Below are 17,495 nucleotides of genomic sequence, written 5' to 3' on the forward strand. Positions count from 1 at the left end.
TGTCTATCCTATATCGCCATTAAATGCTATTTCTGTCTTCTTTGTGGGTGCACTTTCTGTTATGAGTGTGTATGTGTGAACTCAAGCCAACTTCAAGCCAGACTGGCCAGCAAGTAGAGGTGCTCATGCATCTAGGTGCCAACAACTGGGGGACACCAATGGGTCAAGACTTCAGCAACTACAGAGACCGTTTAAAACAGGCTACTCAGGGGACCCATATAGCATGTGTGTGTTTCCATGAAAATTCCACTAGTGGGCTTCCATTCTGAGGATCTGGAAAGGAGGAACAGGACTGGTCTGCCCGTGCAGTTCTTGGTTGAGTGCTCTGTGTATGTTTACGTGGGTGCCAATAAAAGCACTGGTTTGAGTATCTGTTGATCTGTGTGGCCAGCTGCATACACATTTTCTGTATGTGAGTGTGTGTGCATGCACACACACCTATTGGGAATAAGCACTCAGTCTCATTACTGGCTGGCCCTGGGGACACAGAAGTGCAGCAGTCTTGCGCTTACCTATTTAGCTGGGATAGGAGGAATACCCCTGGGACCCAAAGCCCTCCACATTTGGCTACCTCTAACAACTGGCATGGCTAAAAAGGACACACACCTTTAGCTAGTTTCTTAGCAAAGCTATCAATAACCTTTGAAGGTGAAGTGTATAAATCTGCCTAAGATTCGAGTTCAGGGTAGTCTATACCTGCTAAAGCAGTCCTTGCATCTACTGGACACACTCCATGGAGTTTTGCTAAGGCATTTTGTTAACTACTGAGTATTTAAATAATAGTAAAAAAAAAAAAATATTAACATTCTCAGGCACCATTATACTTCAACTGGATGTCCTCTGGCTCTTTTAATAGCCCTTGAAATTCCTATGTGTTAAACATGTCTGAAAGGAATCTTGACCAGGTCTTTCCTATGTGTTTTTTTTCCAAGTCAGGACTCTATTGTACACCATTGTAACAGAAGATAACACAAATAACACAAAAATACAGATGAAACAAAGTAGATATAAATTAAATTACCGGAACATATTTAATAAGTTGCCTTGGAGAAACTTGTAAACAGATCTCCATAAAGAGAAACAGCACCTTTACATAATAGTGGTCTGCACAAAAAATCACGCATTCTCCGGCAGCATACTACAGCTGAGGTACCCAAGGAATAGGGTCTACGCTAATCTGTCATCTCAGTAATCCACCTACGGATATCAAGAGTACTTGTGAGAAAGGACTTTTTTCCTTGATCACCAATAATTTCTTTTTAGGTTCTCCATTCTTTCACTTCTGTTGTGAAACATAAGCATTCTGAGGAAGGCAGTATCTTTTTTTATTTGGCTTGCTCGACTAATACTCTGAAACATTAATTACCTGGGAAGGAGCCAAGTGAGACTTCAGACTAAGTATATAAAGACTGTTTGTACTCCTATTTATATTATATTAGAATGAAACATTTTATTTGATAAAAATGTACTTCAGAATCACTATGGCTGATCACCCTTTTATATCTCTTAGGGAAGTCTTGGTCCAAAGCTGTATTACAGTCTTCTCATAGCTAAGACACCAAGCAGCAGTGGAAATTCCTGATTCTTGTCACATACGCAACAGGAGCTGTCAGAAGGCTTTACGCTGTCGTACTGAGGATGACAAAGCACCACTCTGAGGAAACCACCGCACGTGGTCTCCTATGCGTAAGGTAATCCTTTTATAGGAGGATTCATAAAGAGCAGAGCTAATTCCAAACATCTTCCATTCTAGTTCATGGCATGGAATAAACAGAGGTTGATACATCCGTTTGGTATGTGGGCATGGCAGGAAGTGAATGGTTCTGTGGACAGCGGCCACAGCAGCTGAAGATGACAGACAAGAAGAATCTGCGGGTCCTGGTGTTGGATACAGAAAAACAAAAGAGCTGTTCACTGAAACCTGTAGGAATTTCAGACCCCTTCTCCAACTACACAGAAAAATCACTGCTGGATACTCTGACACAGTGGTTACAAAAGAAAATAAGACTCTTTATAGTAGTATTAATGACAAAATCAGTTCTCCCAGTTTCTGCCAGAACTACTGCTAATATTTAAGCTTTGACAACACAGAACAAACACATAGCTTAACAGTTTCTGTACTAATATGGCCTTCCTTGCCCCCAAAAAAGATATACACTACTCTATCCCCATGCATAGTGGTACTGAGCAACAGAAGAGAGGACAAGTCCTTGCCTTCTTAGAATGCTGTGAACATCCCAGTAGATTTGGGGCATAGGAAGTTGTTTCATGAAAACAAAGCACTGAATTCTTAAAATGTTTCATGTTACTCCAATGACATTTTGCCAAATAAGAAGTAGCTTTAAGAAATTCTCCTCCCTTCCACAGAATTACGCTGCTCCAGGTTTTGGAAAAAAAGTCTTCAAGATTCACTAGCACAACATTAAAATGCAGATGTTTTACAAGCTTTCAAGAGAAGAAAATACTATCTTTCAGTAAATGAGGGTATCACCAATTTACAGTCGTTTGTTGTTTTAGCAGACAACAAGATAAAGTTAGAATTAGGACACATCAGTACAGAGAGGTTATTTAAAGTGCCTTCTGAATATCTTATTAAACACAATAGTCAAAATTTCATACAAACAGAACATCTACATGGGATGTGGTTCTGGTCTGGAACATTGTCCAGTCATGGAAGAAAAGCAATCAATCAGCCTGACTGACCTAAAGCTATAATCAGATGAGGAAACCTGTGTAGACAGACTTGGTAAAGAACTGGCACTCCTTCATTTGTAGCATATATAACAGGCAGAGCTTGGATCTTTAAAGAATAAAAAAAGAGAAAAAGAGTGAAGCAAAAGAAAGGGAAATAGCAATTCACTATCTGTCTAGTCACAATCAGCAGCATGAGTTTGGCAGGCATCCTAGGTGAGATGACTTTAATACTTGTTTTTAAGGCAACAGTAACTGGATTTTGTCAGAGTTTACCCAAGCCTAAGGGTGAGTCTTGAAGAAAATACAGAAGCACCTGGGGCAGATACTTGCTCAGGAGCATGAAATTCCTAAAGGCAGAACTAGTAAAAGACCTTCTGGTCACAACATCCTTTGGACAGAAAAGGTATTTTTCAATCAAACTGAAAGACTGGTGGATATCCTCTGAACTGTATGGCAGGATTCACAGCAACTCACAAGCTGAGAGATGCCACAATTTCCTTATAATATGCTTATAATACACGAAATACGCAACAAAATGGAATACTTAAATTGGCATACATTTGCTTAATCTGTTGCTTATCGTCTCTTGGCAACTACATCAATTGCGGATCAATGAAAACACACATATCACATCACAGTAAATTTACTGAATTATATTAACATTTAAGTATTTCATTATTCATTTGTAAGTATATAATGTGAAGATGCAGAAAGCCACAGATTAATTTATCTTGTAACACAGCACAGCGACAACAGAAATGCAGTCATCTGGCATAGGTACACATTGTTTTATGCAATCTATCAGGTAACGTTCCCTCACCATCTGTCTATGGGCCTGGCATGGACATTTTAGTGAAGTCATGATTAAGACTGTGATTAGGCAAAAAGTTTCAAATCCTGAAACAAACTGAATTTGTAATAAAAAGCTTTGCTTAAAATGACCTGTTACTTTTTTGCCGACATTCTACCCTGAAGTGGAATCGGAGTACCTATGTTTACCTTGGAAAGTATATTGTTCAAGTCATAGTTTTGCAATTTTTTTTTACATACATGGTTTTTTAGCCATTAACTAACTGTGTTCTAATCATCACTGGATTGCTTGAATTAGTTTCCAGTGAACAGTTCTCTTACGGGAAAATCTCATACAACCCCCCAGCACCTTCACAATCTCTCCCTTTCCCAAAGTTCTCTTATTTTAGTTCCAACAGTAAGTGCCAAAACCCGAGATCTGTGTTTTCAGAAGGTATATTAGAAACCTCCCTGTAGTAAGTATCTCACAAATAACTGCATGATGAAAAGCTCTTAAAGACAAAAAAGAAATAAATAAAAAAATAAAGTAGTGCACAGAAGATCACCTGAATAGTAGGGATACTAATGATACATCTCAGTAATGATTAAATATCAAAATACATGATTTTCTTACATATACCAGAAATTCCAGACAGACACAGGAATAAACAAAGTCTACCACTAAAAACTAAAACACACTTCAAATTCTAAGTATTTTCAAAACCTACTGATGAACTGATACAGGTGCTATCAGCTCTAAAAAGAGTGCAGTGTCCCCTAAAAATACCACCTTGAGTGAAAAAGCTGCTCCACAAGTGACTGCTTCTACATAGGCTATTTCCAGTTATTTCTTTCCTACACAAGCACAATGGCATGTTGCAGCATTCCTTGTCTCTACACCTCTTTCAAACTTCACTCAAAAGCTGTGCATGCTAAAACAATGAGCCTGTGAAACCTTTAATATGAAAAATACGTAAAACACAGGATTTATTCTGGTCCAATTTTAGTAATCTATAATTAAGTATCTAGTGTAAGAGAGCTATACAGGCACACTGTCACCAGAGTTTGGTGGTGGAATGAAGTGCCTCCCTGGACAAATGGCTTAGGGCCCACATTAAGATAGGATGATTTCCTCCTTATTTCTGAGATAAAATACAACAAATAGCAGTATTAGCTTGCAATTTTGAAAAAAGGGGAAAAAAATATACACTGTTCATCATTATCATATATTATATAAAGAAAACTGAAAAATTGAAGTTGTATGACTACTAAAAATAAATCTGAGTTGCCCTGAAATAGAAGTTAGGCAAAATTTCTTTTACACTAAAAAAAAAAAAAAGTAAATTGGGAAGACAGCTAAAGAAAAGATGGTATTTTAAAAACGTGTTTAAAAGTTAGTGGAACTGATAAAATAGTTGCATTATTCTGATAATTATTTTTTGTTTCAATGTTACTTACATAAATAACAATAGAATTATCTTATAATGCCCTATTATCTAATAATTACTCCAAAACATTCATGTGACACACAGCAATGTCAGCTCACACTGAATGTTGAGCTGATGGTTCTTCTACTTTTAAACATGTGTTTTATTCCTGTACTTCGTTACAAGTGACACTTCTGCCTTAGGAGTAGTGCATCCATGATTAAATTAAATTAAAAAAAGAAAAAACACACAACAACAACAAACAGAAGAAAAAATTTCCACATGTTCCTAAACCTGTAGGAATCCTTCAGGATCATAAATTGTTTCACAATGCCTCTTATATCAATATTAGGTCTCTTAGAAAAGGAAGCAGACAGTACTCAGCCTCCCTCTTTTTTCTTCCTCCTCATTAATTTAAGATTTCTTCCTCCTTCACTTTATCCCTGACTGCATTCTTGGCATGACCTGATGAAGAAACCACGTAAAAGCACTGAGAAATACATTAACTTGCTCTGCAAAGATAAATTACAAAGAGTGAGGGGTACACAGAGCACAAGGCTAAAACAAACAAAAAAATCCAACAAAAAAAAAACCTTAACCAGAACAAAACTGAAACCAGTTGTCCTTAAACCTTGCCTGCACCACTCCAGTGTAAATACTTCTACACACTGAATAACACAAACTTTGCTGTCCTACTGTCATTTGAAAGTATCTTCCCTTTACTGCTATTTATAAAACCCCTCAAAATCATTAAAACTGAATTATATACACACCTGTTATCTACTTTAAGACTGCTCATGAGTGGCTGCTATTATTTTTTTTTTTTAAAAACACTGAAGCAGAAATTCATTTCAAAGAAATGTGCATATGCAGCCTTTGCGGAAAGACGGGAAAAGAGTAGGTCAAATACTTCAGACTTACCAGCCTTGCTAAATAACCTTTACCAGTAAATACCCTGTGGTCAAACTGCATTGCTAAGATGACATAAATTTAGAATCCAAAATCAGAGCTAAAAAAATACCCAATCATTTGTCCTAGAATATGAAAAATACTATATACATTAGGTTTGCAGTCTAAAGAGCAGAAAGTGATGGAGGTGGAACAAATTACTTTTCTCAAAATGAAACAGAAACTTACAAGGAATTCCACAAAGCCCTTAAAAAGGCAAAAAAGAAAATCTGTAGAGCTCAAAAGGGTTGACTATACTGTACAGGAGAAGACTAACTCATACAACAGAAATGAAAGTTTTTGCTTTCTTGGAGGGTTCTTGAAAGACCATCCTCCTCTGTTTGGCTGCTGCTACTTGCTTTCTAATGACATTTGCAAGGCTTGGACAAGTAACCTCATGCAGCCTCCACTGAAACATAAAGAACATGGGGGTACATGGTAGTTAAATTACTACTTATTAGATAAAGAAACCAGGAGTGTGTCACATGGTAAGCATGCTGTGGGAAAACACTTCCATGCTATACTTAAAGCTCAGACATCCAAACAAATCAATTCAGTGTGACAAGCTACAGTAGGTTACCTGATCCACTGTCACCGTCCATGTGCACAAACGCATCTGTAGTTACCCGGGTTACCTTATCAACAAGGAAGGAGGACTTTGTCACAGGCTGCTAACACGTACACGGGCAGCATTAACTACTCAGAAATTTAGGACTTGAAGATGCTGTCTGATTGTGTCTGCTTAATGAAATATCCCATAACACACCAAAAGACAGATATCTTATCCCCTCCATCTGCAATTACATTTTTTCGGGGGGGGGGGGGGGGGGGGGAGAAAAGATGAATCTCACTACAAAAAATGTCTCAGGTTTGTATTAATTTACTTTCAAGACTGCAATGTCTTTAACATCTCGGAGGTTCCTCAATAAAAGGGTTCATCTCACTTTCTTGCTAATGTCTCCTAAAAGCTTCTTAAAAACAAAACAACCAACTATCCTAAGAGAATGCTGCAGGATTTTCTAACATGTTGAGCTTCCACAACAGCCAAACCATCCATTATATTCCAGCTTCCTTCTCATCATTTTTTTTTCTCTAGGAGAGGGTAACACGTTGAACTTGCCAAGCGAGCAGGAAAACCTACAAACACTAAACTGCCTTGTAAAATAAAGACCAACCAAAGAAAGAGGCAAGTAAAGGGCTTCTCTCTCCTTCCCTATTCCCATTTCATGAGTTTCTGTAAATGCACAGAGCACCTCCTCTCCCCTCCCCTCCTGCTATGCAAGCACTGTCTAGCAGCCTCTGCTAGTGTGGAAAACAAGAAACAAGCCATGGACTCTTTCAGATCTTCCACCCAGCATTTCCACCCAGAGAACTCAAGCTTCTCAAAAAGTCCAACCACTAGGAGCAAGGGTAAAAACTGATAATAAAAAAAACAAGCAAGTATGAATTACCTTTCTGTGTTTGTCAAAAAAAACCAACTCCACATATTTTCATGTCTGTATGGTATGAACACACACTGCAATTTTGTTATACAGCAGACTGAGGACAGTTTAGCAGTTCAGACACTCAATACTATAATTTTTTTTTTCTTTAAAAACATCTTATACAGTAATTTTGAAAAGGCCTTGAAAGGAACTGGCAGCTAATAGGATAGACAGCACTGTTTCATAACAGCTTGCAAAAAAATTCAGTCTATTTTTAGATAGGTGAAAAGAATGTGGTTATTAAAAAAACAAAACCTCAGATATATTAAGTTGTTTTCATTTATAATTGACTACGTAAATTGCGCAGCTGATGTGTCAAATCAATCTCCAGGTGAACAGTACCACATATTTAAATCCTCAAAAGAAATCTATGTGCATATACAACATTCACATTTTAATCTTATTGCAAGATAATGCATCATGCTGTTACAAAATCTTACTTTTTAATGAATGGCATTTAAATGGATCTCAGACAAATGCATCTTTTTCTAATTATGTGTTATAATCCTTTACAGGGACCTATTCATCTAGGAACACCATTAGTTCAACTATGAGCATGTTTGCTCAAAAACAGACTGATGACTTTTAGGGTGCTGCATAACATTCATATTAATAAATATCTACATTATATACAGAATTCCCCCCCAGCAATGCCAACAAAAGCCCTTCCAAAAAATCAAGTTAACACCTGTTTCCTTTACTATTTTCACCCCATCATCCTCTCTGTTATCACCACCATTTTATTAGTCTTGTATTTAAAAATTTTAGGCATCAGGGTGGGATAGAGGTAAACAAACAAAAATTAACATTTTCTTTCATGAGTCTTGATTTTGAATAAATAAATAAATAAAATATCTCTCAAAGCTCCTCTTATATTTCTCCATTTTGGAAAGGTGACTTAACAACCCATTCCCCCCCACCATTTTCTGTATCTCTCATTGCTGATATTTTGTTATACTACTGCTAGTGAAAGGCAATGCAGTTTGCTTCTACATATCTTGCACAAATATACTTACAAATTAAATTAAACTGCTCATTTTGTTTTTTAAAACCATGCATGCCACACAGCACTTGAGCATTTTGAAGGATGGTCTTTTAGCCTGTTTCCTTAAGATAGCTTTCAGTGCATTATGTCCTTCTATGCTAAGCCATTCAATAAAATGTACTTTAGATAATAATTTCAGCTAAACATACAGTCTGAGTCCTTAAAATTAATATTTTTTTTTGCCAACGTTCAATATTAAAATAGCAAAATAGAACATTTGGATAGTCTTTTGCATACAGCCAAAATGATTACTGTAAATAATTTGAGGGGAGGGGGGATGTTGCTCTGGATTTAAGCGATTTTGAAAATAAAAATCTCTCCTAAAATTCAGTCACAAGCAAAATAAAAGTAAGCAGGGCTGGATCATTTAAAATCAACAAAATAATCAGCAGGAGGTTATTTCACATCAGAAAACTTAATGTGCGTTTAGTACCTCGAAATATTTCTTTAAAATGAAACAGCTACTTGAAATGGTAATAATCTGATTGACAGATAAAATAATTGCTTTAAAAACACTTCTGAGTCATTTTGTCCTTACCTGCAGGCATGAACCATTACTGCATGCAGCGACTGCTCCATTTCCTAGCACAGACTTGAACAAGGATCACATCTATCTTACAGAATGTGACTAATTGGAGGATTTGCGATTCCTGAGCTACTTTGCAAAGGACACTCCCTTTCCACATAACAGGACATGAAACGCTTCACCAAGTTACATTTCCTACGCATCTAAATTGAAAGGAACCCTTTGCAACCGTGGAACGGCTTCCTGCAACACAACGAAAACGCGAGGTCTTTGAAAACGAATTTAGAAATCGAGATGCTGCTTGCATGACAGTGAAAAGGAGCAAGGTCTGCAACACCAGCACACACAAACCAGCAGCCTGCTGTAGTACGATTTGCATGCTGCAGCCCAGTAGGCTTCATTAAAAAAAGAAATCAATTAATCTCTGCAAAAACGCACAAAGCTTAACCAAAAAGAGAGGCTCAACGGATACGGTACAAGAACCAGCATGCAATACGTAAACAATGCTAGCAAACTTGCCGAGGAAAAGAAAAAAGCCCTGCGCCGCTGCTTGGCAATGCTACACCATGAATCGTTCATGCAAGAGATGCAGCTGTACCTTTCTGAAGAGGACGACTTCTCAGAGTTAACTGACATCAGCAGCTCAATCTTCTGCTTGATTTCTGGAAAAATCAGAAAATATTCACAACCGAGACCGCCTGCCCTCGCTTTCCGAAGTCTTATTAGCCAAACGATTTTGTTTCCCTAAGCCCTTTTGTTCGGAAGGAGGCCGCAGGAGCCACGGTGCTCGTGCGAGGGCCGGCCCAGCCGCGCTCTGAGGGGACGAGGCGGGAGGCGGCGGGCCGGGTCGGCCCGCGCACATGACTGGGCACGGCGGCGGGCGGAACCATTCCGCGGGCGGGGGGGCGCGGGGGGGGAGGTCGCCTCTCCCGCGCGGGAGCCGACGCGGTGACCGGGCCGGTCCTCCCGCCACCGCTGCCGGCCGGTGCGCGGAGGTGAGTTTCTGAGGGGGACAAGGCGAAACAAAGGGTTTATGGCACGGATTGTCCTCCCGGTTGGTTGTCTAAGCTGTATTGGACACCCTCGAAAACCTTCAGATCAAAAGCCCTGAAAAATATGGCTCTTTGAATCATTTTTGTCACAAAGAATGAAGTATTAAATCACTACTTTCATGCGCGGGTTCGAAGTCAGACATGGAAAACGCTACGCATACCTGGATTTTATTTTTCAGCGCCCTGTCCCTAAATATATATATATACACACTATAAATTACAAAAGAGACTCCAAATATACTTTGAAAGTAGTATTCCATTTTCCCTCGGTTTATTAGTATCCATTAATTCCTAAGCGGAAACACCCGCCCGGCTAACCTGGGCTGAAACCCCATTGCTGCCGTAACAGAACGCGCCTGGCAGGGCAGCCCCGCACGGACACGCGGGCCAACCGCTACCGCAGGGCAGATGCACCCGTGTGCCGTCTGTCACTCGTTTCACAAGAGCCCGTCGAAGCACAAGAGACAGCCGAAAAGTGAATTCACCAGGAGCTCTGGAGTCAAGAGGCTTGTGACCCAAAAAAACCCAAAGAATAATGTCACGGATGCCAGCATCGTTTTAAGATCCTATCCTCGCCGGAGATCGTAGTGCCACCTATGGAAATACTGGTAAGACCTGTGCAACATTAAGACTATGTCCGCTTGTCTACAACCCAAGTAAACTTCAGCAATTAGGGATTAACCGTTCTAGGACAGGAGAGCTTCAACCTGACTTATTTCTTCTTTCTTTACATATATTTCACACACAAAGCCTCAGAAATTTCTGAAAACAGGAGAAAGAAGAGAAACTAGATTTTTTTCTTCCTTTTTTTACCAAAGTTAAAAAATTGTTACTGCTACTTGAACGACTTTATCACCCTCGTGCTCTGGTGGAGGGGTGCAAGTCAGCAGCGATCATCACCTGGTTAAGCGTATGCCACTTGTTCTCCCCAAAATATACAGACCGGAGAAGCTTCCAAGAAGAATCTCAGTTCTCGCATCCAAAGTAGTTGTTTCTCAGAGCTTTCAAGACATGTCTGTGAAACTTCCATGTGTCCACAACCAGGTCCGCTGCGCGACTGCAAGGACCACGCAAAACTTCCTTTACCATTGCCCATCCCAGGCAGCTGGTGCTTCTCCAGTCACAGCTACCAGATGACTTCTCTGCCCACCCAGACTCACGTCCCAACACAGGCAAAAGTTCAGCTGCCGCAGGAATGTCCAGCCTGGCAGCTGGGAAATTTGTGTTTAAACTGTATGAAGGCAGTGCAAAAGATCAAATAGACCAAAGAACAGTGGCATGGCGTGATCAAAAACATCTACTGCAGGACTCAACCAGGTATTCAGAACACTGCAAAAATATTTCTGTGAAAGAGACTGCCTTTAAGAAAATTCAGGGGAAAAAATTACTTTGACAAGTCTCTGAATATAGACTACTCGATATTACACAGGTTAAAAGAAAGTATGTACTTCTTTTCCTTAAAGACCAGCACACCTGCATTTCCTTACACATTCTCTCTTCATACTCTGACCCAGTATGGTTCAATATGAACAGGGATGCTTTGTTACTGTGATGGGTTGACCCTGGCTGGACGCCAGGTGCCCACCAAAGCCGTTCTATCACTCCCGCATCCTCAGCTGGACAGGGGAGAGAAAAATATAACAAAAAACTTGCGGGTCGAGATAAGGACAGGAGAGATCATTCACTAATTACCATCACGGGCAAAACAGACTCAGCTTAGGGAAAATTAGCTCACTTTTTATTACAAATCAGCCAGAGTAAGGTAAATGAGAAATAAAACGAAATCTCAGAACACCTTCCCTCCACCCCTCCCTTCTTCCCGGGCACAACTTCACTCCCGGATTTCTCCACCAAGCCCCCCCAGCGGCACAAGGGGGACAGGGATGGGGTTTACGGTCATCACATGTTATTTTCTGCCGCTTCACCTCCTCAGGGCGAGGGCTCATCACACTCTTCCCCTGCTCCAACGTGGGGTCCCACCCACGGGAGACAGTCCTCCACGAACTTTCTCCAACGTGGGCCATTCCCACGGGCTGCAGTTCTTCACGAACTGCTCCAGCATGGGTCCTTTCCACGGTGTGCAGTCCTTCAGGCACAGACTGCTCCAGCGTGGGTCCCCCACGGGGTCACAAGTCCTGCCAGAAAACCTGCTCCGTGGGCTCCTCTCTCCACAGATCCGCAGGTCCTGCCAGGAACCTGCTCCAGCGCAGGGTTCCCACGGGGTCACAGCCTCCTTCAGGAACCCACCTGCTCCGGCGTGGGGTCCTCCACGGGCTGCAGGTGGATATCTGCCCCACCATGGACCTCCCTGGACTGCAGGGGGACAGCCTGCCTCACCAGGGTCTTCACCACGGGCTGCAGGGGAATCTTCGCTCCGGCGCCTGGAGCATCTCCTCCCCCTCCTTCTGCACTGACCTTGGTGTCCGCAGGCTTGTTTCTCTTACATGTTCTCACTCCTCTCCCCGGTGGCTGTTTACCGCCTCCCAACTTTTTTTTTCCTTCTTAAAAATGTTATCACAGAGGCGTTACCACTATCACTGATTGGCTCGGCCTTGGCCGGCGGCGGGTCCGTCTTAGAGCCGGCTGGTATGGGCTCGCTCTCTCTCGAACACAGGGGAAGCTTCCAGCAGCTTCTTACAGGAGCCACCCCTGTAACCCCCCCCGCTACCAAAACCTTGCCACATAAAACCAATACATTCCACCCCTCGCCTCTGTGTATCACATTTTTAAGAAATATCATTAAAATCTACATTCATCACACAAAATCTTCACTCACATTAACAAAAAAAAATTCCCTACACCAAAATCAAAATAATATCATCACAAAACCGACAAAAAGTGGACAATTTACACACATTCCACCCCTTGTCCCTTCACCACAATTACAACAATAAAATTTCCCCACTCATCAAGCAGCTCTTAACTCTCTAGCTGCGTTCAGTCCATGTTTTGCCCGTTACCTCTCTCAATTACTATCCTTATCTCAAATTCCTCACACTGCCCGCATTCTCCACCAAAGAGACTGTGATGGGTTGACCCTGGCTGGACGCCAGGTGCCCACCAAAGCCGTTCTATCACTCCCGCATCCTCAGCTGGACAGGGGAGAGAAAAATATAACAAAAAACTTGCGGGTCGAGATATGGACAGGAGAGATCATTCACTAATTACCATCACGGGCAAAACAGACTCAGCTTAGGGAAAATTAGCTCACTTTTTATTACAAATCAGCCAGAGTAAGGTAAATGAGAAATAAAACGAAATCTCAGAACACCTTCCCTCCACCCCTCCCTTCTTCCCGGGCACAACTTCACTCCCGGATTTCTCCACCAAGCCCCCCCAGCGGCACAAGGGGGACAGGGATGGGGTTTACGGTCATCACATGTTATTTTCTGCCGCTTCACCTCCTCAGGGCGAGGGCTCATCACACTCTTCCCCTGCTCCAACGTGGGGTCCCACCCACGGGAGACAGTCCTCCACGAACTTTCTCCAACGTGGGCCATTCCCACGGGCTGCAGTTCTTCACGAACTGCTCCAGCATGGGTCCTTTCCACGGTGTGCAGTCCTTCAGGCACAGACTGCTCCAGCGTGGGTCCCCCACGGGGTCACAAGTCCTGCCAGAAAACCTGCTCCGTGGGCTCCTCTCTCCACAGATCCGCAGGTCCTGCCAGGAACCTGCTCCAGCGCAGGGTTCCCACGGGGTCACAGCCTCCTTCAGGAACCCACCTGCTCCGGCGTGGGGTCCTCCACGGGCTGCAGGTGGATATCTGCCCCACCATGGACCTCCCTGGACTGCAGGGGGACAGCCTGCCTCACCAGGGTCTTCACCACGGGCTGCAGGGGAATCTTCGCTCCGGCGCCTGGAGCATCTCCTCCCCCTCCTTCTGCACTGACCTTGGTGTCCGCAGGCTTGTTTCTCTTACATGTTCTCACTCCTCTCTCCGGTGGCTGTTTACCGCCTCCCAACTTTTTTTTTCCTTCTTAAAAATGTTATCACAGAGGCGTTACCACTATCACTGATTGGCTCGGCCTTGGCCGGCGGCGGGTCCGTCTTAGAGCCGGCTGGTATGGGCTCGCTCTCTCTCGAACACAGGGGAAGCTTCCAGCAGCTTCTTACAGGAGCCACCCCTGTAACCCCCCCCGCTACCAAAACCTTGCCACATAAAACCAATACAGTTACACATTGTGATAACACATTTGTGCTGTCAGTACTAAAAGCGAAAAGCTACACCACAGAAATTTTTGTGGTATGGAGACTAAAGCTTTGGACAGCTTTGTAGAGAAAGCTTATCCCTTTAGTACTCTACTTCTTCCCCCCACCCCTCCTCTGTATGAAAGAATGTTAGAAGGCAGCTCTCTCAGTTGCTTACCCTCACTTTTGGACAGAGATAAAATTGACAACTTGGAGGTGCAAACTAAAGATAATTTCCCCTACCACAGATCCTCGACACTGACTGACTAAATATGGTCCTCAATCTCCTAATCCAACAATTTTTTTAATTACTTCTGAAAATGCTTAACCCTGTTAAAACTTAAAATGGATTACATAAACAGGTATTAACAAGGCAGGATTTTATGGCAAAACAAAATCCACAGAGCTTGGAATAAAGTCATCAACTGACCCATTCCATAAGCAAGCCTCCAGATAGGCTTCTCAATGAATGACTAGAGATTATTACACTTATACTTTATTGCTAACAACACACTACAAGATATTAAAAATAAAATCCAAGATATAAGTTACTTCACTGCAAACTTGAAGTCCCTGGATACTCTAAGATATGCACAAAGGCATTTCCTTCTGATGGCATTCCACCACATAATTTAGTTTTACTATTTGCAACAAAGTGGCAACAAAGATTTATTTAATATAGCAAAAAGAATTTAAATAAAATGAGACTTCACAGAAAAAAAAAAAACTAGCATCATTAATGAGTGTTCCATTCCACAAGCTGATAAAGCTTCCATCACAAGGTTTTGGGGGTTTTCTTTCTTTCCCCTCTCTGCTTCTCTCCTGTCAATTTGAAATATTTTATTTGGGATTTACCTATCTTTGTCTCAGCTGAGATTTTTGCGAGTGGACCCATTTCGTTCATTTTTAAAAGCAAATCTGTACCTTTACACATCCATACTGCACCCCCAAGGTCAGGCTGATACCACCATTATCACTCCTCATACAAAACTTATCATGGAAATAATATCACCAAAATAAGACAAATGAGTTTTACACTAAGTGCCTTTTAGGACAGAAGAGAAAAATGGCTGCAGAAACAGCAGTGTTATCCCTTATTTATAAATTACATATCCAGAAATTGGGGCTCATTTACAGAATTTATTAGAACATTCAAGTTGCATCCCAAGTCCAAATAAAAAAAAAGAAAAACTCTCCAAATTGTGGTTACCCTACCACCCACTCAGCCAGCCTTTGCAGCCCTGAAGAATGCAAATTACAGTAATATTTGTTAAAGTCCAAGTTAAAAAAAAAAAAGGGGGGGGGGGGAGGGAGAAGAAAAAGAAAAGTTTTACAACCAAGCAGCTCTTCCTGAAGGCCTCTTGGTTCAAGCCCCACCAACCTGACACAGAGAGCTAACACTTCAACTTTTGGTTGACCTCAAGTGCTGCAGCACAGAGGTAAATGCTTGGCTGTTCAGGACCAACACCCATTACAGATTCAAAGAAAACCACCTTTAATGGCTTTTATGAGTTATTTAGATAACTATATTGATCAGCACACAGACATACAGTGAACCTCTACTTAGCAAGCAAGCACTTATGTTCTCACTGAAGATTTTTGGACTGTCCTAATTTCAGAAGCAACAAAAAGACGGCACTGTAAGTAGAACCACATCCAGAAGAATAGATCATAACACTGTGGCTGAAAAAAGATGAAAATGAATGAAAATTAGTGCCTGCAAATCCCAAAGCAGCAGCTAATACAATATATTTACCAAGCTACAAAATAACAATAAATTCAGTTATGGGCAGCAGTATCATCACCAGCCCCCCAGTTGTTCCATGCACTTTATCAGCCCACTTTGAATAATTTTACGTTGTGTACAGATCAAGTGGCAGACAATTGGCTCTCATCCAAGACCTGAGTGAAGCAGATACACTAAGTCTCTAAAGCCATACTATTCAAGCTGTGATTGACTGAAAACAAAAAACAAGCTCAGAAAGGCTCTGCACTGCCCAAAATGGCTTCATAATCACATAATCATCATGATTTTTTAAATTTTTTTTTAAAAAACAAAGCAGAGACTAACCATTTAGAGGAATCTGTGCTCAGACTATTTTTCTTAGCCCAGTTGTTTGCCTCCTCAGAGATGTTCAGGTGTAGGTTGTGGGTTATATCAGAGAAAAAGGCATCTGATAAAGTTAAAACAGGAAGGGATCTCCATTTAGAGAGAGATCACTTGCACCACCAAAAAAAGGGGAGACCAGAGGCTTGGAAAAAATGGAGAGGAGAGCCCTACAAAGACATGCTGGCAGTTTGTAAACTCAAAGGGGATTTGTAGGAGAGCATCATGCCAAAGGCTCCAAGAAACCTAAAGTTTCCACAACAAATCTAGAACAAACTACCTCAGAAAGGGTAAAGGAAGAAACTCCCCAGACAAGCCAAAGAGAAGCTATTTTATTTCAATAATATGAAAGAAGAAGAAGAAAAATAATGTGATATGGGAATTGGGAACCTCTGACGAATATATACATGATCTGGAAAAAAGAACAGGGGAGCAGGTCTAGTCTGAAGTTTTGTTTATTTGTTTTTACCAATAAGAAAAAAAACCAAGAGTTCTCCACAACAAAAGAAAAAAAGAACCCTAGCTGCTGCTTAAGCACAGATGGAAAAGTGTGGACAAGGTATACAACACTGCACAAACTGTTCCTTATGACATATGGGTAGATATCAGAGTCACCACTATTTCAAAGTCAACTGACAGAAGTCACTGTTTCACTAAAAACTTATTAATGTCTATTGCAAACAGATTATCTTGATGGCCTACAACACGTTCATCAGTCAAGATTAAAATATCTTACTGACAGTGCATGTATTAAATTTATCCAGGGCAGAGAACCACTGTTGCAGAACTCAACTAGTACAGCTTCTATTTTTTCCTTTTGGGAGCAAGGGAAGAGACAGAGTGGCAAGCTAAACATACTACCTTCAATTTGTTGTGATGTAAAGCCCTGCCATACAAAATTCCATACATCCCTTTTAAAATAAACATTATACTAAACAGATGCAAGAAAAATATACTTAATTTTTAATTAGTAAGTAGGCTCATCCACATGTTTTGTTAATCTAACCTGATCATAAACTAGCAGATTCAGTGCTTTTCTTCCATTTTCTGTGCAGTGTATACATTAGCACATGAGCTCAAGATGCTTTTAGCCTTTGTTCTACAATATCTTTAAACATCTCCTTCCCCATCAATATCCATCCTAGTCTTATTCCCCATTGTCTTTTCCTTCGTTACGTCACATTAGTGGTACAGCTGCTTGGATCTTACATTTTACCTATTAAAACTCTTATCT

General features: G+C 41.2%; 1 protein-coding gene across 6 annotated transcripts in view; it reads right to left on the minus strand.

The window, feature by feature from the left end:
* Nucleotides 1–17,495, minus strand: part of SRPK2 (SRSF protein kinase 2) — a 152,460-nt gene that overhangs the window by 91,649 nt on the left and 43,316 nt on the right. Inside the window, exon 2 of one of the 6 annotated variants that reach the window (XM_069801804.1) lies at nt 9,512–9,575. The exons of 4 other annotated variants lie outside the window; for them this stretch is intronic. In XM_069801804.1, the coding sequence (XP_069657905.1) occupies nt 9,512–9,549 (38 nt within the window). In that variant the 5' untranslated portion in view covers nt 9,550–9,575. Of the gene's footprint in view, nt 1–8,925; nt 8,982–9,511; nt 9,576–17,495 lie in introns of those variants that run through there. One more of the 6 variants, XM_069801803.1, reaches the window with a different exon arrangement.

This window comes from Haliaeetus albicilla, chromosome 14 (assembly GCF_947461875.1).
Source record: "Haliaeetus albicilla chromosome 14, bHalAlb1.1, whole genome shotgun sequence".
Taxonomy (NCBI): domain Eukaryota; kingdom Metazoa; phylum Chordata; class Aves; order Accipitriformes; family Accipitridae; genus Haliaeetus; species Haliaeetus albicilla.